Source organism: Vigna unguiculata, chromosome 1 (assembly GCF_004118075.2).
Source record: "Vigna unguiculata cultivar IT97K-499-35 chromosome 1, ASM411807v1, whole genome shotgun sequence".
Taxonomy (NCBI): Eukaryota; Viridiplantae; Streptophyta; class Magnoliopsida; order Fabales; family Fabaceae; genus Vigna; species Vigna unguiculata.
In genome coordinates, this window is record NC_040279.1 from 30619751 (window position 1) to 30647371 (window position 27621).

The window sequence follows — 27621 nt, forward strand, 5'->3', positions numbered from 1 at the left end:
ATGTAATTCAGATTGGGTGAATTGTATTAGAATTCAGTTCATCGAACTAAAACACAAACTAATTCTAACAAATCAATTTTCAAATTTAGTGCGATTTGAGAGAATCGCTTTCTAATTTAGTTCTACTCAATTTTTGTTGTGCTAAATCGAACAATTCACACCACAAATGTGGGTATAGTTCTGAAAAGAATATAAAAATGAGTCTATTCTTCCGTCTTTTTTTATATTATCCTCACGAGCAATAAAAATATATTGATATTGAAACTTTAAAAGTATTTTTAATAATTTTTAAAATTATAAAATTATTGTCCATCAATATATTTTTAAAGTACGATAGATGAACAATACATAACACCTAGTAAAGAATCTAAATTTTAAAAATATACATCACTAGAGATTAATAAGAAAGAAAATATAAAATTAGAAGACTAACAAGATATCTCTTGTGATCTTTTATTTATAATGAAAGAAATATGATACAATAGGAAGACCAAAAATCAAAAGAATACCCTAGACTCCTAGGTATAACTCATAGAATGCATTAGACTCCTGGGTACATGACTAGGTACTAATTATAAGTATAGTAGGAAAAAGGTTCCTATTGCACTACGTATTACTTATTTCAACACCCCTCAAACAAATAAACTCAGTCTGAAGTCCCCTTAAATACTTGGTTAACACATTACTTGGTTAACACATTTGCAAGATGATCATTTGATCCAAGAAACTCAGTACAAATTTTTTTTGACAATAATTTGGAGTATTGGAAGAACATGGAATAGTGATTAGAATTGTATTCATAGATGGTTCAACAAAAGGTATAAGCAAGACTTTTTGGACAAAGTTTACATCTTGTGTAGAGAAAAGGAAGAAAGGTGTTTCTTAAAAAAAAAGTGACACTTGCATATATTAATATTTCTTAGTATCTAGGAAATAACATTGATACTTTTTTTGAAGACAATAATATCTTAAGAAGACACATTTGATGACTCAGCTTAAAGTTTATCTAACTTTAAAGATACATCATGTACAAAACATACACAATCAAAGACTCATGGAGAAGTGTAAAACAGATGTTCATTTGGAAGCAAAATTGAATATGAAACTTTATTGTTCAAAGATGAAAAAAAGCATTCTATAAATAAGATAACATGAAGTAAAGACTTTCTCAACCTAATGATGGGTGAGGACATTAGCACCATACAACAAGGTACCAACAATTTCAATTAAAGGTCTTTTCTTTATTCCATTATACCATTTTATTGAGATGTATGAGAACATGTGGATTTTGAAATAAAATTTAAAATGCCATGTGAGTTTTAAGAATGGATAAACCAAAAGAAAACATATTTATTCATTTAAAGATAATATAAAATACTTACCTATCAAGGAATTCAACGAGTATTTTATGTAAAGGCCTTACTTTACTATTACATTAAAATTACACCTTTACTACATACAATGAGGAGTAAGGACTGAAACTAGATACCGAAAACTTTTTTAACAAAGATCCAATAAAAGTGTCACATAACCTCGTATACCGATTTTTTTAGATTAATACTTTTAATTCTCAATTTTCATATACTCTTTTGAAATATTTCCTTTTATAAGATACAGAGTACAACGGAAAACCAAAACTGTTGATGATACATACTAGAAGAACGTTGCAAGATACACTGCTAAGTGTGTTCGGATTTAAGTGGAAAAAGTTAGGTTGACTTGAGCTTAAGTTGGGTTAAATTATCATTCAACGGAAAAGCAATATGAGGTTGCTTTGAATGCAACGGCTGTTTGGGCCTTTTGGCATTGAATGAAACGTAAAGAAAATTTAGCAAACATGGGATTCAATTTTCAAAATTATTTAACTGACAATTGGCGGTTCAAACGTGAAAACAAATACACCCTAAGGCTACTTAAAGTCAATATCAAAAAATAATCATACAAAGTAAATTGATCAGAAATAACCAGTAGATGACGATAAAAATGGTTCCAACTGACATCAAAGAAAATTGGAAGAATTTACTTTTTTAACTAACAACATTTTCTAGAAGCTAATATCTATCCAATATAAATGTGCGGAACAAATTGGTATTAGTAGACATTAAGAGGCAGGCCTGGTTTCAAGGTCCAAAACCTGGATTATTTGCCACACCTTAGACACCATTCGCAAAATAGGGCAGACCTGTTGCCTTAGGTTTCGGGTGGTGCTGTATTAATTATTGAAAGTACCAACACTCTCTTTGCAGAGATGGAAACAAAAAGATAAAAAACTCTCTACCTTGGGTTTTGATCTCTTCAGCCATAACCAATATATCTTCCAAACAATTATCTACACGGAAAGAAATACAAATAAAAAATCATTGTTAACTCAGTTTTAGTCACGCTTAGAGTAGACAAAACCTAAATTATCCCTATAATGTAGTAGGAAAGATAACTCAGGATCGAATTCAAGAAAACGATGTGTTAAGTCTAGCTTACACAATTTAATCTTTCTAAAACAAGCTAAAAATAAAACAAAGGAGGAAAATTAATTAAAATAAGGAAAAGTGCAGAATTTAATGTATAAATAAAAACTAAATTAAATGTATGATGAAGACTAAACAATGATATGCATGAATGCTTGGAACCTAATGAGAATAGTGAACTTAATTTAAACTAGAAGAGGGGAAAAATCTAAGTGAAATAGGAATTCTGAGCACTATGTGAATATGCACAAATAAGAAATGATTATGGATCATGAATCATGCTAAAACTAAATGCAAAATGAGCTTGACATAAGGACAAGTTGATATGCGTGAATGAGTGTATCCTAGGCTGTCACAGGTACAAAAGTGGTAAATGGCAGCAGAAAATAAAACCTTGCAGCACTAACATAAATGGGTGCTGATGTGGTATAGAAAGTCTCTTTCAGTCAGCACATGATATCAATAAATTGGGGCAATTCAGCAGCGTCACAACCAAACCAGAATGTGGATGCATGGATCTTTCATGAACTAAATTGGTGATGACAGAACAGAACTACAAACACAGATGGAATTATCTAGAAGTATGCATGAAACCAGATTGCCCCATTAAACCAATCTGTGACAGCAGTGAACGTTAACAGAAACAAATACATAGTGTAGGTTCAACTGGCTTCATTATGCAGAAAAACTGCAGAGGCATATGCAAAGTGCAAGGAAAAATAACATGCTGGAAATGCACTTATTGAAAATAACCACCAGCAATTGAAATGCAGAATGACAAAGATAAATGGGATTGAGAAACTAGATTGAAATGTAATGAGAATGTGTCTATATAAATGAGTATGTGTGTGCAGAATTGGCATGATAGGTTACTACTGCAGGCCAAAATTAGTATTATAAACCAAAACTCATATGGCAACAGAAAAATTATGCCTTGCAGCAGTAAAATAAATGAACTCAATGTTAAAATGCTAGGAATGAATGGGACCTGCAGCAATGTGATTTTACAGCCAACCTGATGCAATGCACATGTAAAATCAGCACCTATGCATACACAGAATCTGTTGCAGTGAAATGCTAATGAAATAAGCAAACTCATGACAGTTTCACTAGCTATGCAATGCAATATTTAATCAAAACTACCGATCACATGAATTCAGACCTGCAAATCATTCAAAACATGCCACTTGAATCCAAATTCACAGATGTATAAGGAATCAGCTGCAGCAATGCTTACACGTACCTCTGTAATTCATGTAATTTGATGCAAAGTTGCCAAATTAAGAGCTAACTCTAGAGATATAATCCATCCAAGGGGGCACATGAATTTCTGGACAGATTCAAGATTAAATCACCGCAGCCAACCAAAAACAGAATTAGTTCAGATGCAATGAAAACTTGCCTAATCACAGCAGGAGAATATGAATGCCTGCACGCTCTATCATGATCTAGAATGGTGATGACTGAGTGAATCCTAAAATGCAGGCGAAACTAGCTACCAAAATGTATGAAACCAGAGTGCAGCAGTGGATCTCAAATGATGATGCGACTGCTCAATCATAAAGAACTAAAATATGCAGATGCAGGTGCCAAAAACTAAATATGCATGGAGACTAGCAAATTTACCCATGATGCACTACTAAAAACTAATAATCAGAATTTAAATAAACCAGAATGGAAGGAAACTAACATAATTGACGCTACTCAAGTGCTGGAATATAAAAGCCTAAAGAAAACTACTAAAACTTATGGACGAAATACTAACTAACTACTGTAGAAACTCAAAGCAAAGAAAGAAAAAGCAAAGTGGTGCAGAATCACAAAACAGCAAAGTAAAATGGCCAACAAGGAAAAATCAGAATTTCACAAAGCAGAATAGACAAATCTTAAAACTGATGTAGTGCTCAAGCTGGGATTCTTTTGCCCTCGAGAAGACATCTCGTAACTTTGTACCCACTTTGAGGTCACTTGGTTCCCAAGAGAGAACATTGAACTGTGCAAATTCCACCCATACTTAAATCTCTAACTCAGAAACATGAAATTGAGATAACAATAGAAATCTGTAAAGGGATTTAAAGGACTGAATTTAAAGGCAAAAAAACTTAAAATACAATTGAATCATAAACAATCAAACATTTGAAAACTGTAAACAAGAACTGAAATTTGATGATTTGGACAGGCTATACAGAGGCTATTGAATCTCTCCCAGTAGTGATCCAACTCTTCGTATTGTCCTTGTTCAATGGTGCAGATTTGCTTCCTGATAAATGACACCATTGAGGCTGTGAAGAACTCCAGAAAACTTCTCTGCATTTCAGTCCATGAAGTGATTGGCGTTGAATAAGTCTTGTAATACAACCAATCATTGGCTGTGTCCCTTAAAGAAAAAGGAAATGCCTTCAATTTGACCCAATCTTCAGCAATTTCAGTTGGTTTAAATGTTGAGCACACCACGTGGAACTCCTTCAAATGCATGTGTGGATCTTCTCCGGCCACTTCATGGTACTTAAGTAGCCTCTTGATCAATTTATACAAGAAATCATAACTGCTGACTGCTAAATCTGGTGAGCTCTGAGTGTCTTCAGATTGATAGGCTACCTGAGAATTAACCATTTCCATTTCACTTGGTACAACCATATCCTCAAAAAACTCTGGTATACATACTGGTACAGCAGTTTGAAAGTTCACACCTATCTTGAACCTGGATCAACTTCAGAAAACAATTATTCCCAAAAAAGCACAGAACTTGCACAAAGATTATCTCAATTGGAAGATTTTATGCAAAGAAAACAGAATGCTAAAAGAAACAAAAATGAATGCAAGACTAAACTATGCAAACTAAAATTCAAGTCGCCATTTCTCCGGCAACTGCCATTTTGTTGACTCAGTTTTAGTCGCGCAGTAAACAAAACCAAAATCTCCCTAATGAAGAATAGGGAAACCTTGGTATCTAATCCAAGGAATCGGTGTGTGTTAAGCTTAGCTTGTATAATCAAATCTTGCTAAAAATAAATTAAAGCTTGAAAAGAGGGGAAAAGAATTTAAGTTCAAAAAGTGAAAGTGTATAATTTATTAATTAAAAGTAATCTAGATGCATGGTCGAACTATCTTGTACTATGCATGAATGTAATGCATGGGTTAAGTCTATAGAAAAGAAAACGTGAAAAGCAGAATGCAAGGAATAAATGGGAATGAAAACGGAATTTAAAATGGAATGAAGTATCTAGTTGAATGAAGGCAAGAAGAATGAAATTCTAAGCTGATGCAGTAAAAAGACTAAACTGATATGTAGAACCTATTTCAGCATGTACCTAATGTTAAATGTTCCTATCGTGATGAGCACAAGCCAAACAGCTTCAGATTTATAAATTGCTACTGCAGGCCAAAATTAGCATCATAATCCAGTCTTATATGGTAGCAAACAAACAAGACCTTGCAGCAGTAAGATAAGTGAATGCAGATGTGGTATAGAAGGTCACTTTCAGTCAGCACATGATATCAATAAATTGGTGCAATTCAGCAGTGTCACAGCCACACCAGAATGTGTCTATGATGCTATGCAGACCCAGACACAATGTGGCCTCAATAAACCAGCACGTGACAACAAAAAAGCAGAGAACCAACACCATATAGCAAAAGAGTCATCAAGTTAAATTTAGACATAGCAATGCATTGTGGATGCATGGATGCTTTTTCATGAAATAAAATGGTGATGATTGAACAGGCCCAGAAATGCAGGTGGAATAGCTACAACTATGCATGAAAGTAGATTGCCCCATTAAACCAATCTGTGACAGCAGTTAGTGCACAATTTGGTACTGCAGAATGTTCAATAGAATGAATCTAATATGTGGCAGAGAATCTCAGCAGTGCGTGCACTGCAGATGGAAGTACACATGAAACCAAATGCCAGTGGAAATCTGATCTATGACAGCTTGGTCAGTGCATGACAGTGGCAAGGGAATGCAGCTCATTTTCAGGTGCAGTGTTCTTCATATCAAAACAAGAATCACATGCTATGCTCCATCTAGGAATAATCATAAAAATGAATCATGCTCTAACTGATGCAGCAGCAAGACTAAACCAATATGCAAAACCTGTGTGTAGCTACTGTAAAAGTGACAGCCTGGTCCCTTTTCATATGTGCATGCAGATTTGCAGAAAGTTTCACTATCATACCAGAGAAATACTAGCTGTATTTTTAGCTTGTAATTGAACTACTATGATGCACACAGGCTCAAAATATGCAGGAAAAATCAGAACAAACCCAGCTATGTATTCAAAAATGTTTCACGGATGCACTCTTCTAAACAGGAATGATGCAGAATACACGTGACAGCATTGTATAATACACATGAAACCTGAGTGGCAGAATAGGTCATTGTAAAACTAATACTCGGATCAATTTGCTTTGTGATCAAGGTCAGCCCACACTCTAATAAGACTAAGCCACATGCATTTAGAATTCAAAATCACTTTAAACCAGCACATAACATCAATGAACCAGAGCATTACAGCAGTAAAACAATTTATGACAGCAGCAAAACTAAATCAGCAAAATCAGATTATGAGGAGAATTATAATGCATGTAATTCAGATTTGGAAAAGTGCTAAACGAGGTTTTTCTATGCATCTTGATTCCTTAACCACTATGCAAACAATCTATATGCATGAAAATGCTACTAAGAAAATCTTAATTATGCAGAAACTACAAAGAATGCATGAATCCTAAATGAATGCAAACTATATGCATGAAAACTGGACATTTAAGGTGTTATGCAGCCACAGGGAATTGAAATACAAATGCAATGTAGATGCAATATGAAAATGGAGAATGACTTTATAAAGCTCGTGCATGAATTCAAATAAACTCAAAATGCTAAATCAAGAATTAGAAATGCACTGCATGAGTGGAAACAAAATTTGGGCTTTCCAAGTGACTAGTTAAGACAAGCAATAGTATCAAATTGGAAACCCAACGTGATATTTTAAGGCTGCATCAGTGCAAACAGAATATGCTCTGGAACATTTTTTTTCTTTTTTTACAATGAGGCACCAATAAAACTACCAATCAGATTTCTTTACTCCAGAATGCATAGAAACGAAAATGACAAATGCTACCAAATTCTTGAACAGAAAGCACTAAGAAAAAAAAACATTATTGGGATTCATGAATTAACCAAATAACTACTACAGGGAATTTAAGCAATGGCAGGGAAGGCATGAATAAACTGGTGCAGGATCAAACATCAAGAACAAAATGGCAACAGAGAAAAACAGATTTAAATACTACAGAACAAGCGTGCAAGTAAAAGTTGAGTTAGTGATTAAAATAGGGTTCTCATGCACTCGAGAAGACATTCCGTAAAGCTATGCCCACTTTGGGATCATATAGATTCCTAACAGGAACCAGGATCGTGTGCACACATGAACCAAGCTCAAGCACTATCACAACAACACAAACTAAGCGATAAACATTTAAAGCAGCAAGTGGAACTTAAAGGCATTAGAACTGAAAGGCAGAAAACATAAATTTGTATGCCAAAACTGAACACAGAATCACAAACAGCAAATTACTTAACAGAAAATAGATTCAGTGAATTGCTCATAGATTCACATGCACTTGAGAAGACATAGCAAATTACTTAACAGAAAATGGATTTAGTGAATTGCTCATGGATTCACAAGCACTCAAGAAGACATCGCACATTACTTAACAGAAAATGGATTCAGTGAATTGCTCATGGATTCACAAGCACTCGAGAAGACATCTCGATAAGGTGTGCCCACTTTGGGGTCACGTAGTCCCCTAAATGGGAACATTGATGTGTGCAGAGTACAAACCCAAGCTCAACCTACTGAATCAAGAAACAAGATCAGAATTTGAACTTTAAAGCCACTAAAGGAAATTCACATTGCTGCAGAATTAAAGGCAGAAACCATAAAATTGCAAGCAAAGACTAAACATGTAAAACTCAAGACGTAAAAATTGGAATGGAAACTGAATAACAAAGTGTATTTCACTACAAATCAAAGGAGAGTTACACGAGTTCATGCTAAAATTAAAATGGTGCAAGGAAACTCACTTAGCAATCCCGGCCACTTTGTGCTCATGAAAGGCTAAGTAGAGCTACTCACACACTAGGGAAATAGTAAAAAACTAATAAAGGGTCGTTGCTCAAACCTGTTTAATCCACAACCTAAGTGAACCGGGTTCAGTAGCCCAATTTTAGAAAAACTGAAATTTTTTCAACCCAATTCAGTTTGAAGTAGTGGATGCCAAATTGACTAAGGGGGTTGAAACTCATTTTGACATTTTCACTTATATCTTCCAAGCATAATAAAATGATAGTTTTTTTTGTTAATGTGAACCAGATTTTTCTTCCAAATCTAGTTCAACTAGCATTTAAACTATGTACATGAAAACTTTTTCTGATATACTTTATTTTATAGTGGCAGCACAACATGCAATGTGTAACTCAGAATTATTTCTTCTTTTAATACCGCGATCTAAATTCAGGTCTATGAATGTGTATCAAGAGCATTGCAGAAAATGTGAATTATACAATTAGGAGAGAGAACCTACAGAATCAATTTGTCTGTGGAGCAATTTCAGCATTTCAGTATCATCTATGTGTACTAAGTTCTCTTTCCCGGAGTAAAATGCACTGTGGCCTGCAATAAGAGCGTTATTTGAGCCATCGCAAAGAAGGGAGGGAAAAAAGTTCATTCATGCTTCTTGATCCACTAATTCACAGGTAATTTAAATCATTGACAGCCATTTAAATTTTATGTTGGCATTTGAGCTATTTTCATCATATAAATAATGTATTTTTCCCCTGAACAGAAACGTTTACTACAATTTATTCTTGTTTACAAAAATCAATTCACCATTTTGGTTTTGTAATTCAGCTTCGAGAGAGAGCAAACCCTGGAAAATGTTCCAGATACAACTTGAATGGTAGATCCTGGAACATCAGGGTCTATGTGCTGGTTGGAAGTTTGCGGTTCCACCTTTAGACTTCGTATCAACAATATCACTAGAGACATAATCTCACTCCAGGATATATATATACTTTACGACGGAAATGCATCCAAAGGAAATTGATAACCATGTTTGAACATTAGACCCAGTGTTTTCAAAACCATGGAACTCTGACCACGGTTGGTATACGCTTTGTGCATTATCCATAATGTTTTCTTTGTACAAGCAAGCTTGACATTTTCCATCTCCTCAAGGACACGATACAATTCATGTAAGGGCTTCTGTGACCCATACATGACTAGTTTACAATGATATAAGGAGCGGCAGGTACTCCACCCAGAGATTTCAGCTCGTCTCACAAAATTTTCTAGCTTTTCTACAGCATTGCACCGATAATAAGTTGCAATAATGCATCTCATGATAATCTTGGTTCTAATGGATGTTCCATGTTCAAATGCCTCATTTATAGCATTCTCCATCTTCTCTAACAAGTCTTCCTTGGCATAGAGTTTAATCATCAGCACATTTAACCATGGTCTGTACTCCTTTTCTGGAATAAACTTCAATAGCAACTCTATCTTCTTAACTTTATCTGAGTCAGAACTTCTACAATAGGCACATATCATACATCTGATTAGTGGAATTTCATTTTCATTTACATGATCCCTTACAAGGGAATACATCTCTTCCATCTTTTCCAGATTACCTGAATTTGCATACCCGCGAAGCATTAGCAGGTAGGTTTTCATGTTAGGCTGGACAGGGCTCGACTTCAACATTTGAAACACCTTTTCCGTATCATCCCACATCCACGCTGTGATATATCCAGCAATTAAGTTATTATAAGTGCTGATGTTCATGGCAAGGTCTAACTTTCGTATCTCACAGAATGTTGCTTCCATGTGATCAACCAGCATCAAGCTACCAAAACTAGATATGAGAATGTTGTATGTGACAATAGAAGGATCGCAAGTTGGATCCCTCTTCAGATCACAAAACAAGGTCTGACAGCTATCAGCAAAATCATTGAACGAGAAGGCACTCATTAGCGCATTGTAAGTGCCGGTCGTCTTGAGACCTTTTGTAGCAGCCTCCTTAAAGAGCTTAACAGCATAATTAATATTCCCAGATCTACCTGCAGTAATTATACCCTTTGAGTACTCACTCGCATCCATAGGGTTTTCAGCATTACATCTTTTCCTTCTCCAATTAAACACCTGAATGTGTAAAAGGGTTAATTTCAAATTTCACAAACTCCGATTAAAATCCAAACGATCCGTTATATTCATTTATATTTTGCAACAATAAAAGGTAACCATCTTAACTAAATAAAACTGGATTGATTTAAAATAAAACACAAAAGTAAACGAAACCAAAATAGCAATACTTTCATGATCCAACATAACTTCACCGAAAAGAAGTCCAATTCAGCAATAAGCCAAATTAAAAAACCGGTTTCAAATTGAGTTGAAAAAAATTTGAACCTGAAGAGCGAGGGAAGGATTTGAATCCAAGCATGACATAAGTTCGAAGAAAGCATATCCCTTGGGATAGCGGCGATTGAGAAGGTCATAATTATCGTCCAAAATGCTCTGAACCCGAACAGAGTCGGAGGATTCCCGAATTAGCTCATCCCTGAGAATCGTGACGTTGTTGGTGAGGTCCTCTTTGATTGAAGAACTAGCCTTGACGGTGAACAATGGAATGATGTCAGAGAACAAGTTTGACACCGTCTTGAGTTGGCGATAAGATAGCGCGGAGGAGAAGGAGGGAATGGGTTTGGGCTTGGAGAATCCATTGAGGTGGGGTTGGAAGAGCAACAACTGAACTCGCGTTGCGTCTGAAGAGAATCTCCACACTCGCTTCATGGTCGACGATCAAAATTTTGTTAGGGTTTTACGCAGAAGAAATTCTGCAGTGGAGCAGTACTATGCAGGCCTCTCCTTATCTTTGGGCCTGGACTATTTGGGCCTGGTCTTTTTCAGCCCATGTTTCTTTGTAACAAAATCTTTATTGAAACGTGTTGAATCATTAAGCTTTTGTTTCATCTTTTGAAATCCATCCCTAACTCTCGTTTCATCCACTCTCGCTCAACATTTGACAAACCTTCATCTTTTGCCCTCCGTATTTGAATGTTAACCCTCCGTTAGTATCAAGAATTGCTCGTTTTGAAGGGTTATAAGAACATTTCTAAAGGGAGCTAATGGGAGTTGCATAAGGAGCGGCTCTTAAACTTTAGAACCAGTTTTTATGTATTATGTTATTATTGGTAGGTCTATAGAGAAGGTTTTACTGGAAAATTGAGAAGATAAAATACTAATGAGACCTGAGTCCAATCAGGTAAAGCATTGACATCACTCTAATCCCAAAATCTTAAGGTAATGAGTTTATGGGTCTTTATCCTTATAGAATGTTTTACTTTCTCATTTCTAAAGTTAATGCGAAACTTAAACTCACACTTGAATTTCTACCCAAAATTCCAAACAATTATTTAAAAAGATAGAATATTAACTTTTTTTATTGCTAGATAGCTTTTAATTTAATGCATGTGAATAAATAATAGTCTCAGTAAATTTTAAGAATCTGTATGCTTTCAAGAAATTCTTTAGATACTTCTGTCTTCCCATCAATAACTTTAGCAATTATCATATGCTTTATGTCCCTTTTTCTTCTTCTAATGGTAGGGGTGATCATGGATTGAATTTTTAATGATCCAATCCACATCTATTTTGGATCCAAATAATTGGATTAGATTTTTTATCCAAATTCATTTTTTCAAAAAAAAGTAGATTGGATTTTTTAAAAATCCAGATCCAAATATTTAGATCAAGTTTAAATAAAAATCTAAATATTTGGATCAAGTTCAAAATCCAAAATCCATTCTTCATAAAATAAATTCAAATTAAATTTTTTAAAACTTGTGTCTATAGGGCTGACACCATAGAATTTGACAGATTTTTTGTCGGGACCAACGAGGCCAAATTTCAGCATGTGATGAACTTGGATAACTTTTGAACGAATTTCGGTCGAGGATGACGTGACCAAATTTGGGCCAAGGTCGACTTGACAAAATTTCAGTCGAGATCGACTTGACTTGATTCGACCGAATTTTGACCAGAGCCGACATCGTCCCACGTGTCACGTTCCACGTGTCACGTCTTACGTTTCACGTGTCACGTCTCACGTCCTACGTCTCACGTCTCACGTTCCACGTTCCACGTCTCACGTTTCTCGTTTTATGTCTCTCGTCTCTCGTCTCACGTCTCACGTCGCACGTCCCACGTCTCACGTCTCATGTCCCATGTCTCATGTCTTACGTCCAATGTTTCATGTACGTTTCATGTCTCACGTCTCACGTCTGACGTCGTCTCACGTCCCACGTCTCATGTCTTACGTCCAACGTCTTACGTCTAACGTCTTATGTCTTATGTCTCACGTCTCACATCCTACGTTCCACGTTCCACGTCTCACGTCTCATGTTGCATGTCCCACGTATCTCGTCCACGTCTCACGTAGCACGTCTCACGTCTCACATTATTGCACTGAAATACTTGATTCTTTCATAAAATAATGGTGCTTTGGTTTACTAGTTGCAATATAGCTAAGGTTCTTCTTTGTTGTTTATTCTTCTTCAAGTTTCTTATTGATCGAAAGAAGAGAATATTATTTTACCGGAAATAGAAAAGTTAACCTTATGCAACAACAATAATTTGAAGCTTTTGCAGATGTCTGCTATCATTACATGGATGATTTTAGAAAAGTGTTTAGATATTGGCAGACAATATTTTTTTATTAGTTTTTTATTCTGACATTCAATATGCGAAGAGATGTGTCACAAAATTCTAATCAAGGGTGGGCAAAAAATCCATTTTTTATAATCCAATCTATTTTTTCTATGATCTAATCCATTTAATATCTATTTTATTAAAAATTAAATCCATTTAAAATCCATTTTATTGGATATGTATATCAATCTGATATATATTTTATATATTTTATGAATTGGATATCCATTCTCTAAATCTAGATTTTCAAAATGGATAATCCAAAATATTCAATCCAAATTTTCAGTTTATATCTTTGGTTAGGTTAGGCTAAAAGTTGAGACCGACTAGTCCAAATTTAGTCGTATTTGATTGAGTTGGCGTGATCCTATACAAAATTTGGTCAAATTCTGTCAAGTCGGTCTCGATCGAAATTTGGCCCAACTGATCCTGCACAAAATTTGAAAGTATTTGGTTGAGTTCACCCCGACCCAAATTTGACTACATTGGCCTGAGTCAACCTAGACAAAATTTGACCATATTCGGCTGAGACAACCGTGACCAAAATTTGGCTGTATTTAGCCTAGTTGGCTACAGTCAAAATTTGGTCGAATTCAATCGAGTTGGCCCCGATTGAGATTTGGCTGAGTTGACCCTGACCCAAATTTGATCGTATTTGGTTGAGACGGCTTAGAGTAATATTTGGCCGTATTCAAATGAGTTGGTCATGATCGAAATTTGGCCGTATTCAACTGAGTCGGCCACGACCAAATTCAGCTGAATTCAGTCGAATTGGCTCCGGTCAAAATTCGGTCATGTTGGCCTCGACCAAAATTTGACCGAGTTGGTCCTGGCCTGAATTTGGTCGTATTCGGCAGAGTTGATCGCGATCGACATTTGGTCATATTTAGACGAGTCGACCCTAACCTAAATTTGGCCAAATTCAATCGAGTTGGTCATGACCAAAATTTGGTCAAGTCGGCACTTGCCCAAATTTAGCCGTATTCGGTCAACTAAGTCCCGAACGAAATTTGACTATATTCAACTTAGTCGGCTGTGATTGAAAATTGGTCATATTCAGTCAAGTCGGTCCCGGCCGACGAATTTAGTGGAGTCAACTCTGACCGAAATTTGACTTATTAGAACCTGACCCAAATGTGGCCATATTTGGCCAAGTCGGCTTTGGCCAAAATTTGGTCGTATTAGGCAAAATCGACCCTGGCCGAAATTCAGTCAAATCCAGTCAAGTCGATCTCGACTGAAATTTTGTCAAGTCGACCTTGGCTCAAATTTGGTCACGTCGTCCCCGACCGAAATTCGTTCGAAAGTCATCCAAGTTCATCCAATGCTGAAATTTGGCCTCATTGGCCTCGACAAAAAATCTGCCAAATTCTATGGTATCAGCTCTATCGAAAATCTAATCCACATCCATTTTGTATCCAAATAATGGATGTGGATCCAAATTTGTATCCATAGGGCTGACACCAAAGAATTTGACAGATTTTGCCGAATACTTCCAAATTTTGTTCAGGACCAACTGGGTCAAATATCGATCGGAACCGACTTGACAGAATTTGGCCTAATTCGGCCAAATTTTGTACAGGGTCACGCCAACTCAATCAAATACGACTAAATTTGGGCTAGTCCGTCTCAACCTTTAGCCTAACCTAACAAAAAATATAAAGTGAAAATTTGGATTGGATATTTTGGATTATCCATTTTGAAAATCTAGATTTCGATAATAGATATCCAATCCATAAAATATATAAAATGTATATTAGATTGATATCCAGATCCAATAAAATGGATTAGATTTTTAATAAAATGGATATTAAATGGATTGGATCATATAAAAAATGGATTGAATCATAAAAATTGGATTTTTTGTCCACCCTTATCTAATGGTTCATGATTAAATTAATATATGGAGTATGGGTTGTACCATCATTGAAATTTTCACAGGGAAGCCTCATGGAGTTAATATGACAGAGTAAGCACATGAAGTAAATTTTACTTTGCCTCTTTTCCAACTTTGCACTGATATATAATATTTTTTTAGTGTTAATCCTACATTTCTCTCGTCAACTTTTTATATGCAAAGATACATATATCATGTTTCTTAATGTTGGAGTAAGTTTGTTTTTTGGAATGTCACAAATTTTATCATTTTTGTGGAGACTTGTGGTCACTTAAGTCATGAACACTTGTGGTTTCATTTGTTGTTGAACACTTCCAGGTAGTAGTAGATTCAAGTATATTTTACATAGGAAGTCATTGTCATCTTCATCAAAATTTGTAAAAGAAAAAATTGAATTAGCATGACTGAGTTAAATGTCAAGTTCTTTGCCACGCCCAAAGAAACTGCAGAATTATGTCTGAAGTGGACTAGCTGACAAGGCAACTAAAGTAATCTTGACCCTTTTACCTTGTTTTGTAGTGAAAGAAGAAACATTCTAAAACGTACTATGTTGTTTTATTTGGTCTGGCCAGCTTTCTTTGCCTTGAAGACAATCTAGCAGGGATTCTAATGGGACATGCACCCATTCATCTCCCTCGCAATGGTTGCTACCAACCACTATCTTCATTTTTAGCTTATTGTAACATTATTCTAATGTCTTTGTTTTTCAAAAATTGTAAATTTATAGAAGTTCATTTGAAAGAAAAAATGTTGTGTTTTGCTCATATTTTCTTCCTAACAAAGTGATTATTTGTTGTGGGAGTAAATAAAAACATCTGCACTAACAAGTTGTGAAAATCCCATATAAGAAACTAAAATATTACTTTCAAATGTATAGAGATATTTAATATCAATAAATCATGAACAAACTTATATAAAAATATAAGAACATCTTTTTCGATCTAAAAACTTTAAACTCATAAATTTAAAGATTTTGTTACTAATTTTGTTTATTTTTATTCCTGGTCAAACTTATCGCTTACCTTAAATTCTTAAACATAAGAATTATCAATGAGATGACAGGTTGAAAGCACCTAATGACAGTTATCGACGGTTTTTTCACCTCAACATGGTGAGCTTTAAATCAATTATTTTTTTCAAAATCGGTTTAATCTAACCTGTGACAAGAAAAAGTATATATACATGTCTCTAATAAAAAAAAATGAGGATTATTAAAAAGAAAAAAAAAATGTTCACATCGTAGCTCCTTCTCCGAACCTTCTTTGTCACTGAAAAGGAATTTGAGTTTTGTCTAATGACGAGAGTCGTGTTAAAACATGAAAATACGTAGCGAATTCCGTAGTCTATTAAAGTTTATCTCTGCGTAATAGAAGTTGTTCTGAAAAGGGAAAGGAACAAAATATGTAACGTAAATAATAATTAATTATGCATGAAAAACTACGTCGATTGTCGAGAAAATTGAATACAAGCAGTACTATATGAACAGTAAAAAGCCTGAACAATTTGTTGCCCTTCACCTTCATGCCTTTGTTTTTTGTAGTTACAACGGTCACCCAAGATTTTAACATCAACATATATATATATATATATATATATATATATATATATATATATATATATATATATATATATATATATATATATATATATATATATAAAGTATTTTTAACATATAGAAGAAACATTTTTTTTCTTTTCATTTTTGTATAGATATTTATGGAATAAATTATTAAAACAATTGCTAAATCTTGAGCAAATAATAAAATACTTGGTGGGTAACTGACTGCAGTTTTAGTTATTGGAAGAAAGAAAAGGTAAATTGGCTGATGTTTTTACTTCTCAAAGAAACATCCATCTCTAAATATGTTCTCAAATGAACTAATTTTTTTTCTTTTTCTTAATTTGAATAATATATTCACGAAAAGGGTGAGACACTTTATTTCAAAAAGCTATTTGTTGTTGAAATAAGCTGAAACGGGACATTGAATGAGTAATTTTATAACTGGCAGTTAAAGAAATAGAGCTTTTGTAGAAATGAATGAATTTTATTTCCATTTATTGTATCTTATTTAAAATAATTGAAAGAGTGATTATTAATTAATGTCTCTTTTCAAATAAAGTTATGTTAAATATAATTATGAGCTTTCACACGCTGACACCAAGTTTATATTAATCATTTATTACATCAAAATTTATTAAAAAATAAATAAAATAAAATAATATAAAATAATTGGAACTACACTAAACCCATAATATAAAATACACCTCATAAAAATAGACAAATAAATAAATAAAAATCAATAAATATAAGTAAAACATTAAATTATTTATATTGTTTTCTATAAATCATAATTAAATTAGTTAAGTTATCAATTAAATAATTTTTCTTTTTTAAAAAAAAACATGAAAATTTTTAAATTACATATACTTGTAAAAATACAATATTGATATCATTTCTTTTTAAGATTCTAAAAAGCTCGATAGTTAATCTAAACAATGTAATAAAATAAAATAAAAAATCATTTTATAACCAAAGTCTTTGAAAATTCTTTTTCGATACACATTTTAATTAAGCAAATAAGGATAAATATTTCCAAAATATAATCCAGTAGTTTAAAATTTAATAAAAGAATTAGAAATACATTAATATTTTTATTAAATCTCAATTGAAAAATTAAAATTCAATTACGATGTCAGTATAGAACGATAGCAATCCTAAATAAAGCACGATAAATAAGTTGTTATTGTGCTTCAGTCTAAGAAACATGTTAAATCAGGAAAAACCAGAGTACTAGCTAAATATGTTTCTATCGTATATTTTCTACTATTATTACTAAAAAATTTATTGCCTTTGTAATACCATTACTAATTAATACCTAGTAATATGTTTATCCTTTTCTAATAACTATTACAAAAGAAAAATCAGGATTTGTTACAATTTATAATAATAATTATAACTAAGTTGGTATTTTTCTATTTTCATAAGAATACCCTTTATGTTTTGTTTTTTATAAATAAAATATTTTTGGGAAATTTCAAACAAAGTTAAATTCAATTTAACATATACTAAATTTTGAATGTTGCACTATGACAATTTTTTCAACCCAAGCATAATCTTTTTCTAATTTGTATTTCAAATAATTTGTATTTTTAATTACCATTCTACGCCAATATTGTCAATGAAAAGAAGTAAAAAACTTGTAAATATTTACAATTTTTCTATGGCATTTTGTTACATGAGAGATTTTGGATAATCAATGTAGACATTTGAGGTAAATTTTACTTTTTTTATATATATAATATATTTAAATTTGTGAAAGGAAAATAATTCTATTTACTATTTTTTTTATCTTAGATTCATTGATTTTTTTTACTATTTAAGCTCTTAAATTATTTAAAAATGAAATAATTTTATTTATTATTTCATCTTGGTCCATAGGACCTATATATATATGCGTACCTGAAAAGGCACCAGGTGGGTGAAGTAGTTGAAGTGTTGTTTTTTTTTCCTAACCTCTTTGCGTGCATCAAATAGTAAACGCTACCTAAACCAACAACCAAACTTTTAAAAAAAGAAAATAGCTAGTAAAACGCTACCTAATCGAAGTTTCTGTTCTTTTTTTCCTAACATGTTACTTTTTTTATGGAAACATTTTGCTTTTGTTATAAAACATAAAAGGGATCGGGAATGAATACTTTATGAAATGTGATGCAAAAATTATAAAATAATAAACGAATATAATTAGAATATGAAAAATATTAAACCTTTATTTCATCTTAATACTAGTTTAACATTTAAATCAAGATAATAACAACACTTGATAAAGATACTGACACGTGAGAGTACTTTATCACTTGACATATCAAGGACTTGACACCTGACAAACAAAATTAAAATAAAAAAATAATAAAAAAATTAGACATTGACACTTGATATGTCGTTCACGAATCACGACGTTAATAATTTCTTTTTGAAAATAGATTTAATTTAGACCATTTTCAAAAGTTGAGACACACTCATTTTTTAAAAGCATGGACCAAACTAACACATATAAATAAAAATATGTATCATTTGACTAATTAAACTTTATAAATATATATTTTTTATTTATAAATTTTTCTAAAAATACTTCTTATAAACAACTGTATTTTTCCACAGTGTACTATTTATTTTATTTTAAATCATACAATAGCGGGTGTTTCTCAATTTAACTCTCCTAGTGTTATGATAATGTATCTTCTGTTAAAATGAAACCTAATGACATTATCATTGGATGATGTGGTGTTTAATGTTATTTATATGATATAGGTATATAGGGTAATGTTAGTAGTATTATTGTTTGTATCCCCATTTTAATATATATACATATGTGTATATTAATGTTTTTAATTCGAGTTTTTTCTTCTAGTCTTATAGTGTTTTCAACATCAATATATAATATTGTAATTTTCAAATTATTTTATTAAAAATACGTTTTATTGTTGTATTTAATTTTATTTTTTATATAATAATTATAACAGAAAGAGTTCAAATAAAACGTATGAACTTAATTTTAAAAAATTATAAAAAGATAACTTGAAATCACTTTCAATATGACATTCTTGAAATCACTTTATTACACTTTCAATAGTTAAACACTTATTCAAAAATCAATAATCAATCACATTTAACATTAAGAGTTTTAATGAAAATAATTTATAAAGTATTATGCTTAACATATTAGAGTAATTCTTGAAAATATTTATAATTAAGAGCTACGGAAAATAAGTTTAATGCATTTTTCAACTAGACATAATAATATATAACATCTAAAACACATTAAATATGTTTTGGAAATTGAAATTATTTTCTCTTCGAAATTTTCATCAAATTTAATTTTTTATTATTGTATTTGAAATTTTAAATACATTTAACAAAATTTAATTTAAAAGATTCAACACATTTCTAAATATTATTGTACCATTTCTTTTAATTTAAACAATAACTTAACAATGTTGTCTAAAGTAAAAAATGGGTAACAAAGAAAGTTTTAAAACAATAGGCCGCACTTTATAGTTTTATGCAACACATTTTAAAATGTTGGGTATTTTTTGAGCAATGATTATGCTTAAAACATAATTATTTAATCTTTTCCTAAACAATTGTCTCATTGAAAATTGAACTTGTAACGTTGACTCTGATACAAACGGTTAAATTGGGCGCTTACCATTAAACAAAAAGTTATAACTAATGAAATACCTTACAATAATTTAATTATTATTGAGTTCACATGATGTTAATTTGAAAATATTTAAAGTTAAATTACCATAATTTAAAAAATATGATCTAAACTATTCACATTTTAACAATATTGTATATAACTATCAATTTTCTTTATCATATTGCTTAAAATAAATATACAATATTTTTAAATTCTTTATATGTTTAAGGCAAGTAAAACTTACTATATAACCAATAATAAAAAAACTATTTTATGCAATAATTTTTTAATTGTTGTCATCTCAGTGTTGTCTAATCTATAAGTATGAAAAATATTCACAATGTATAATATAATTGAAAAGAAAACAACATAATGAAGAGACTCCAATTTTATTGGTTTATCCATGTTTTTTATGAACAAATTTAAAAAATATTATCTAAATAATTAACGATTTATAAAATATAGTCTTTATTAATTTTAAACCACATTTATATATTTACTTATATATTTGTCACATTTTATATACTTAAACAACAATTTTATATATATAGATTACTTGGGTATGATATGAAGTAAAAATTGTGTAATGAGGACCAAACTAGTCCAAAGTCTCATGAGAGATTAATTTCCAATTTTTATTTTTTAATTTATTATATAAATAAATAATTTATATGTTATAAATTTTTTAAACTGTCTTAGAGACGTTGTAATTTATAGACAGGGCTTAAATGTTACTTCAACATGTCAATTGTTTTAACAGAATGACAACGTTTGACTAAAATTAAAAAAATACAAAAATGCAAGATAAAGCCAAACTAAAATAATTAGTGGCTAAAAGAAAGAAATCTGACAAAACTATAAGAGAAAAAAAAATATATTTATTCTAAAACTGTATAGAAAAAGATGTCGCTTCATCAAAGTGAGAATCCCAAGAGCCAACTCATTGAGGGTTAAAGAAATGGTTCTGATGTTTGTTTTCTGATGTCGAAACGGTTCTAGTATTTCTAGTGTGTTTCGGTTTTGGTCAAATTGAATATTTTATATGAAAAATCAAACAAAAAATTATTAAAGATTAATTATGTAGCAGGTAAAACTTGCATTTACTTTTTTTATCAACCTTTCATTTCTTAAAAAAATTATTTTTATTTAATATTTATTTTGATTTATTTAACATAAAACATCTTCTCAAAAGTTTTTAAAAAGAATATTTTATCTAAAAATCCACTAAACTGAATTCTGTATCAGAATATGGCACACCGCATTTTCTTTTATTTTCCCATAAAATAAAAAATAAAGAATGAAGGTTATACAATTTATTTACTTGTTTTTCCCAGTCAATTTTTAGTTTCGATTAAAAATATCGCATTAATTTTTTTTCTGTTTTTGAAAGATCTGTACAAAAGAAAAAAAAAATCTATGAAAAATTGAAAACAACTTTCTGTATTCCCTTTCACTTATAAAATATTCGATGCACAAAACAAAATAAAAACAATGTGATAGCTTAATAATTAAATAGTAAAAGCAGGAAATAAATATAACAAAATAAAACCTTATTTTTTATTTTTTTGTATTAAACAACTTAAACAATGATCTTATTTTTCTCTCTCATATTTTCCTTACGAACGTGTAATTTTTAAATAATAGAACCATAAAAATAAGAAATAAGCGAAAATTGATAACAAAAAAACAGGTGAAATGGAAAAACGATAAACAATTTTTATTGGTAAACATATATATCACATTATACAATGAGTTATATTACATGAACATTGTAACCTATAAAGCTATGACCTCTCTGGTTTCACTACACTCTTGCGTGTATTCAGAGTCTTCTTATTCATATATAACAAAAATGAATAGAAGATAATAATATAATTATCCGTTTCTTTTTTTTACTACTAATTTTCTCTTCAAGAAGAGGAAACTGAACTGTGAATTGAATGAAGTATAACAGTAATAAATATAATGTAATAATATAATATAATATATAACGACTTTTATGGAACAGGACCAAGAAGCTTCAGTTTCACACACTTCAGCGGCGGTTGCACTGCTGAGCTGGTCTGATTTTCCGCTTCCCGGCGTTGAAGGGGCACGCCGTCTGAACCGGTGGCACCATGCAGTTGTACTGCAAACACAGGGTGCTGCTCACCGGAATCTCCGCCGTCGGGCTTATTGCTATTCCGGTAAGAAAATTGTGCTGCAAGTACAGTATCTGAATGCCCGCCGCCAATAACCGTTCCACGAAGCTGCCGGGAACCTGCCCCGTGAACCAGTTGTTGTTCAGGTACAGGTTCTGCACGTTCGCTAGCATTGGCGACACCTCACCGGATAACCTATTGTAGCTGAGATCAACGGTCTGGATGGTCACCTCATTGACCGGTTGGACCGGGCCGGAGAATTGGTTTCTTTCCAGTTGTAGATTGGTGAGGGGGAATGAGAATATTTGGGTGGGAATTGGGCCTGTGAACTGGTTCAAGCCAAGGTCCAAGTAGTTAAGCCGATTGAGGCGCGTTAAGAGGCGGTCCACCGGTCCAGTGAGTTTGTTCCACGATAGAGACAGGTAGTGTAGGGAGGGAGGGAGAGAGTACGGTCCGAGGGAACCGGAGAGAGCGTTGTGCTTCAGTTCGAGCCGGGTGAGGGAAAAAGCCGAGGCGAACGAGGGAACTGAACCGGAGAGGCGGTTGTGGCAGAGGATAAGGTTGGTTAGCTGCGGTAAGGTTCCGATGGACGGAGGAATAGTTCCGGTGAGCTGGTTGTAACTGAGATCGATTGTTCTAATATTGCGAAGCTGACCTAAACCCGCCGGAATCTCGCCGGAGATGAAATTCCGGCTGACGCCGAGGAACCGGAGGTTTTTTAACTGGGAGATGGACTGAGGGAGAGGGCCGTATATTCTTCCGGGGACGACGGTGAGGTCGGCGAGAGCAGATAGTTTGGAAATGGAATGGTCGAGTTTTCCAGTGAGACCGGGCGAACCGGCCCTGGGGTCGCCGAGGTTGAGCGCAACGACTTTATCGTCGACGCAGTAAACGCCGGCGAAGTTGCAGGGGTCGGCGGTGAAGTCCCAGGACGCGAAGAAATTAGAACCGGGAACATCGTGAAGCGATTTCCGAATGGATTGCAGCGCGAGGAAATCGTTGGGGTCTAATATTGCTCTGACCGACTGGAGAAAGCACATGAAAAGCAGAGAGTAGGAAGCGACATCCATCGGGGGTTGGAGAGAAAAAAAAGGGTGGCGAAGGGGTTTTTATAGCAATGGGCAAAGGTTGGCTTTTTGTTTCGGAATGCGAGGGTTTCTCGTGAGAAACGGTGTGAAGGTTTTAATGGCGGAAACTGGCGATAGCTGGCTTACTTAGGCTTGGAGAAGAAGCAATTCCTTGCTGAATCTGTGTTACTTTTTGTTGCTTCAATGCCTTTGCCTTTGCCTTTTCATCATTTCCACTTCTCTCTCCCACACACACTTTTGCTTTCTCTCTCTCTCTCTATCTGCTTCAGGTAAAATACAAATCGCTACCATCTATGTATGGCTGGCAAATTATAATACTATTTCCTATTTGCACAGTACACGCTAATTTTGTCACTCTTTCTTGGCTCGGGTGAAAGGTACAGGTTTGGATCAAACGGTTGTCCGAGCCTACCTGGGCTCCAACCCAACCCAAGTGTACGTTTATGTGGGTATCACTGCTGACAATGTTGTTGGTTAACCGGTTAAACGGCTGACGCGTTAATTCTATTTTTCTTTTTCTGGTGCATGTGCATGTGACACGTCAGATATTATTATTATTATTATTATTCTGTAAAATGTAAACGTTAGTGTCTGTTTTTTTAATTGTTGGGTCACGGTCTAAGACTGACAGCTACGAGGTTCATGTTAAAGTAAGAAGTAGACCGGTCTGGGTTGGGTTCAGATTGAGATTGAGTTAGTGACGAAGACCGTGGCTTAGGGCTAGTCGAGCTCATGTCACATGCTTCTTGTGACATGCAGGGCTTATCTGTCTCTCTGGGTGTGTTGCAAAAATCTTAAATGTGTCTACGTTTTGGTTCCACTCATTTACTGATGTGGTCATCATCCATCACGCTTCCAAGCCTTTCAATGAAGGCTACTTTCAACCAATGAAGGGTGGCCATTACATGCGTTACGATTTCAATATTAAATGTGATGTTATGTAATAAATGTATTCACTTCGTTTAAATACACGCCCACTTTCCAAAATACATTAAAATCCAAATTACTTAAGTGTTACCAACATTTTCCCTCCTTAATAAACAAAAGGAAAGAAAAAAAAACTATAACCGTCACTGGTAAAGTCAAGGATCTATGAGAAGAGGGTGTGGCTTGAAACACAATGTTGTATGTTTGACTTGACTAACAATTATTCTGTACGAACCGTATTGGAAGATAAAGTTGGAAGGACCAATGAATCGGCTTGAAGACATTAATTTAATAATTTTTTTTATTACGTAGTAGAAAAGAAAGAGGCAACATTGTCGAACTAGGTGAGTGATAAGAGAGTGAGAGTGAGTTGCGTTGAGTAGAAGATAATATGCATTCGCCAAAACTTGTTTCACAATTCCCATATTCTGCTTTTCATCGATTTGTGTCAAGTATCTCCCTCTTTCTTGGAGAGGAAGCCGCTGAGTGAACATAACAGAATCAGATTTTCATCATGTGCCCAGCCACACACACATATATGGGAAAGTTTATTCCTTCTTCCCCTGAATTGTTTATTTCTTTATTGACTTTTTCGTATAACTAAATTTTTTGGTCAAACGCTATATAGGCAAAAATATACAAGCTATATTTTCATCCGCCTCTGATAAAATAAATATTTTTTACGAAAAACACTTTGATACTGTTAGAGATGTGGTTGTCCCTTATTAAGTTAGGAATGAGATGGGATAGTTTAATTTCAAGGGGAAATTTTTGGGATATAGTTTGATTTTAAGTGAAAATTTTTGGGATAGTTTGATTCTAAGTAAAAATTCTCGGGACGACTTGATTCCAAGTGACACTCCTTATGATTATGGTGAATATGATTATTAGTATAAGAAATGAAGTGTTTATTTTAATGAGGGTGGAGAATGTTGGACGGATAAAAATAACATATCTTGAAAAGTCTCATATTTGTCTAGGCTAACCAAGGGGGTGAGTGTTAGTGACTATATAATGGACTCTAAGTCCATGATGTTATTTGCTCCGGATTAAAGACACTTCAAATTTATATTTGACTTTTCTTATTTTTGATACTCTTGTAATAAGAGCATTGTAAGAGTTGAGTTAAATTATTGTTTTGAAAAGTATGAGTGTACTTGGAAGAGTGTGACTGTACTCGGGACCAAAAAACTTTTATATATATATATATATATAAAACTTCAAGTAATAAAAGAATAGTAAACACTTATTCAAAAATGAATAATCAATCATATTTAACATTAAGAGTTTCAATGAAAATAGTTTATTAAATATTATGCTTAATATATTAGAGTAATTCTTAAAAATATTTACAATTAAGAGCTACGGAAAATATGTTTAATGCATTTTTCAACTAGCTATAATAATATATAACATCTAAAGAAAACGCATTATATATATATATATATATATATATATATAAAGTATAAACTATTATATCTTTTTAAGAATCTCATGCCAAACTATAAACTATTATAAATGTAACATAACTTATCAAGTTGTGCATATTGAAATAACAAACAAAGAAAATCACCCTCATGGCACCATTTCTTGCTCAAGGTAGAGTGAGATAAGAATCCCTAAAATAATTCACGAGTGGACAAATCATACACGTCAATTTTCTATAATTAGATATACCAAATCACAATTGAAGATCTATAAAAATAAGTTTTATTTAAAAAACATTGCATAAAATTTCAATAATCTTGAGAATATAGTAATAGGTAAATTTTACAAAAGTGTATTTATTCAAGCACTTCTAAGGCTTGTGGTTTCTTAAATTAAAAATAAAAGACAAACGTTATTATTTTTCCTAGAACTCATTAACTAAATGTCGAAATGAATAAAGAAATTTGTTTGTTATAATGTTCATCGGTTTTAATTTTTTGGCTTTCAGGATTTCTTCATTCTTAAAATATTTATTAGTCAATTAATTTTGTATGATCCACAACTAGTTAATATGGATAGACTTCTCCAATGATCAAAATTAGGAATTTTGCATAATTAATTTTAGTTCTTCTCTTATCTACTTTTAAAGTTTTTCAATATTATATTCAGGATAATACATTCATACATAGTTTTGTCTTTCTATAATTCATGAAAAATTTATCTGAGATAAACATTATATTTTAAACACAGCTTGCAATACAAATTACTTTAATTCAAAAGTATACTGGTTGAGAGTTTTCATAAAGTTTTTTTTTTCAGTTTGCTGAGGTATATTTCTGAATTTTTTAAAAATGATTTACTTTTTTTGGTTAAACTATATCTATTTATTATTTTCAAATTGTCTACCACAGCACTTTTAATGGATGCAAACACTTGAACTTTTATTAAATATTGTTGAAGCATCAAGAGACCATACTGTACTAATGCAACAATTTCAGAGATTTAAAAGAAAGTTTCAATACATTTTTTATATCTAACATGTTTTTTTTTTTGAATAAATATCGAGGCTTTTTCTATGTTAAATCCATTTCCCAGCCTTTGTATATATAAAAAAAGAAAGCATGATATAAATCCATTTTTTACTTGAATATGATTTTTGCACTTATAAACATATTTTACTTTGGTCTATAATTTATTTTTTAAAATTTTTATTTCTAAATTTTTTAATTTTCGTCCTTGTTATTGTAAAATAAATACTTAGTTGTACGTACCCATTTGTGGACATTTACCAGAACTCATAATGAATTAGACGATTAGAAATAATTATGAAGGTACTGAACAATAATAATACAATTTGGAATTGTTTTGCGTATTCGTCAAAATACTTGGTTTTCACGTAATTGTATAAAAGATTAGTGAATAAGCTTAATAGCAATCATCCATGTCTCATACTCCTTTCAATATTACACTCTCTGTTTTACAATATGCCATAACTTTCATTATTGACAAAAAAAACGTGAAGTGTTCAACCTCCTATGTATTGGGTGTTTCAATGTCTATTATTTGTTTAAAGCAATAAAAGCTCATGTTATGGTAATAATTTTGTGAGTTTAACTTGACTTATAAGCTTGTCAATAACTTGGAATGAAAGAAGTAATACTAAAAAACTAACATATATTTCCTACCCAAATTTCTTTCAAAAAT

The 27621-nt window shown here is 32.5% G+C and overlaps 2 protein-coding genes across 11 annotated transcripts; both read right to left on the minus strand.

Moving 5' to 3' along the window:
- Positions 1–1972: 1972 nt before the first annotated feature.
- Positions 1973–11368, minus strand: LOC114185061 (pentatricopeptide repeat-containing protein At2g30780). Of its 10 annotated transcripts, XR_003604738.1 has the most exons (5): positions 10935–11368; positions 9357–10667; positions 9052–9140; positions 3709–8323; positions 1973–2329 (listed from the first exon to the last, which is right to left on the minus strand). XR_003604738.1 is itself a non-coding variant. In XM_028072599.1 (3 exons), exons 1-3 carry the CDS (start codon positions 11316–11318, stop codon positions 10025–10027), a joined length of 927 nt encoding a protein of 308 aa, XP_027928400.1. In that variant the 5' UTR covers positions 11319–11368; the 3' UTR covers positions 9608–10024. The 10 variants fall into 10 exon arrangements, 2 of the variants coding, with proteins under 2 accessions (XP_027928382.1, XP_027928400.1); XR_003604745.1 differs by having other exon boundaries at positions 1973–5166; positions 9396–10667; XR_003604746.1 differs by having other exon boundaries at positions 1973–5175; positions 9396–10667.
- A 10901-nt stretch (positions 11369–22269) lies between these two features.
- LOC114175165 (probable LRR receptor-like serine/threonine-protein kinase At4g36180) lies at positions 22270–23840 on the minus strand. Its single transcript, XM_028059935.1, has one exon. It carries the CDS (start codon positions 23542–23544, stop codon positions 22369–22371), a length of 1176 nt encoding a protein of 391 aa, XP_027915736.1. The 5' UTR covers positions 23545–23840; the 3' UTR covers positions 22270–22368.
- Positions 23841–27621: the final 3781 nt, after the last annotated feature.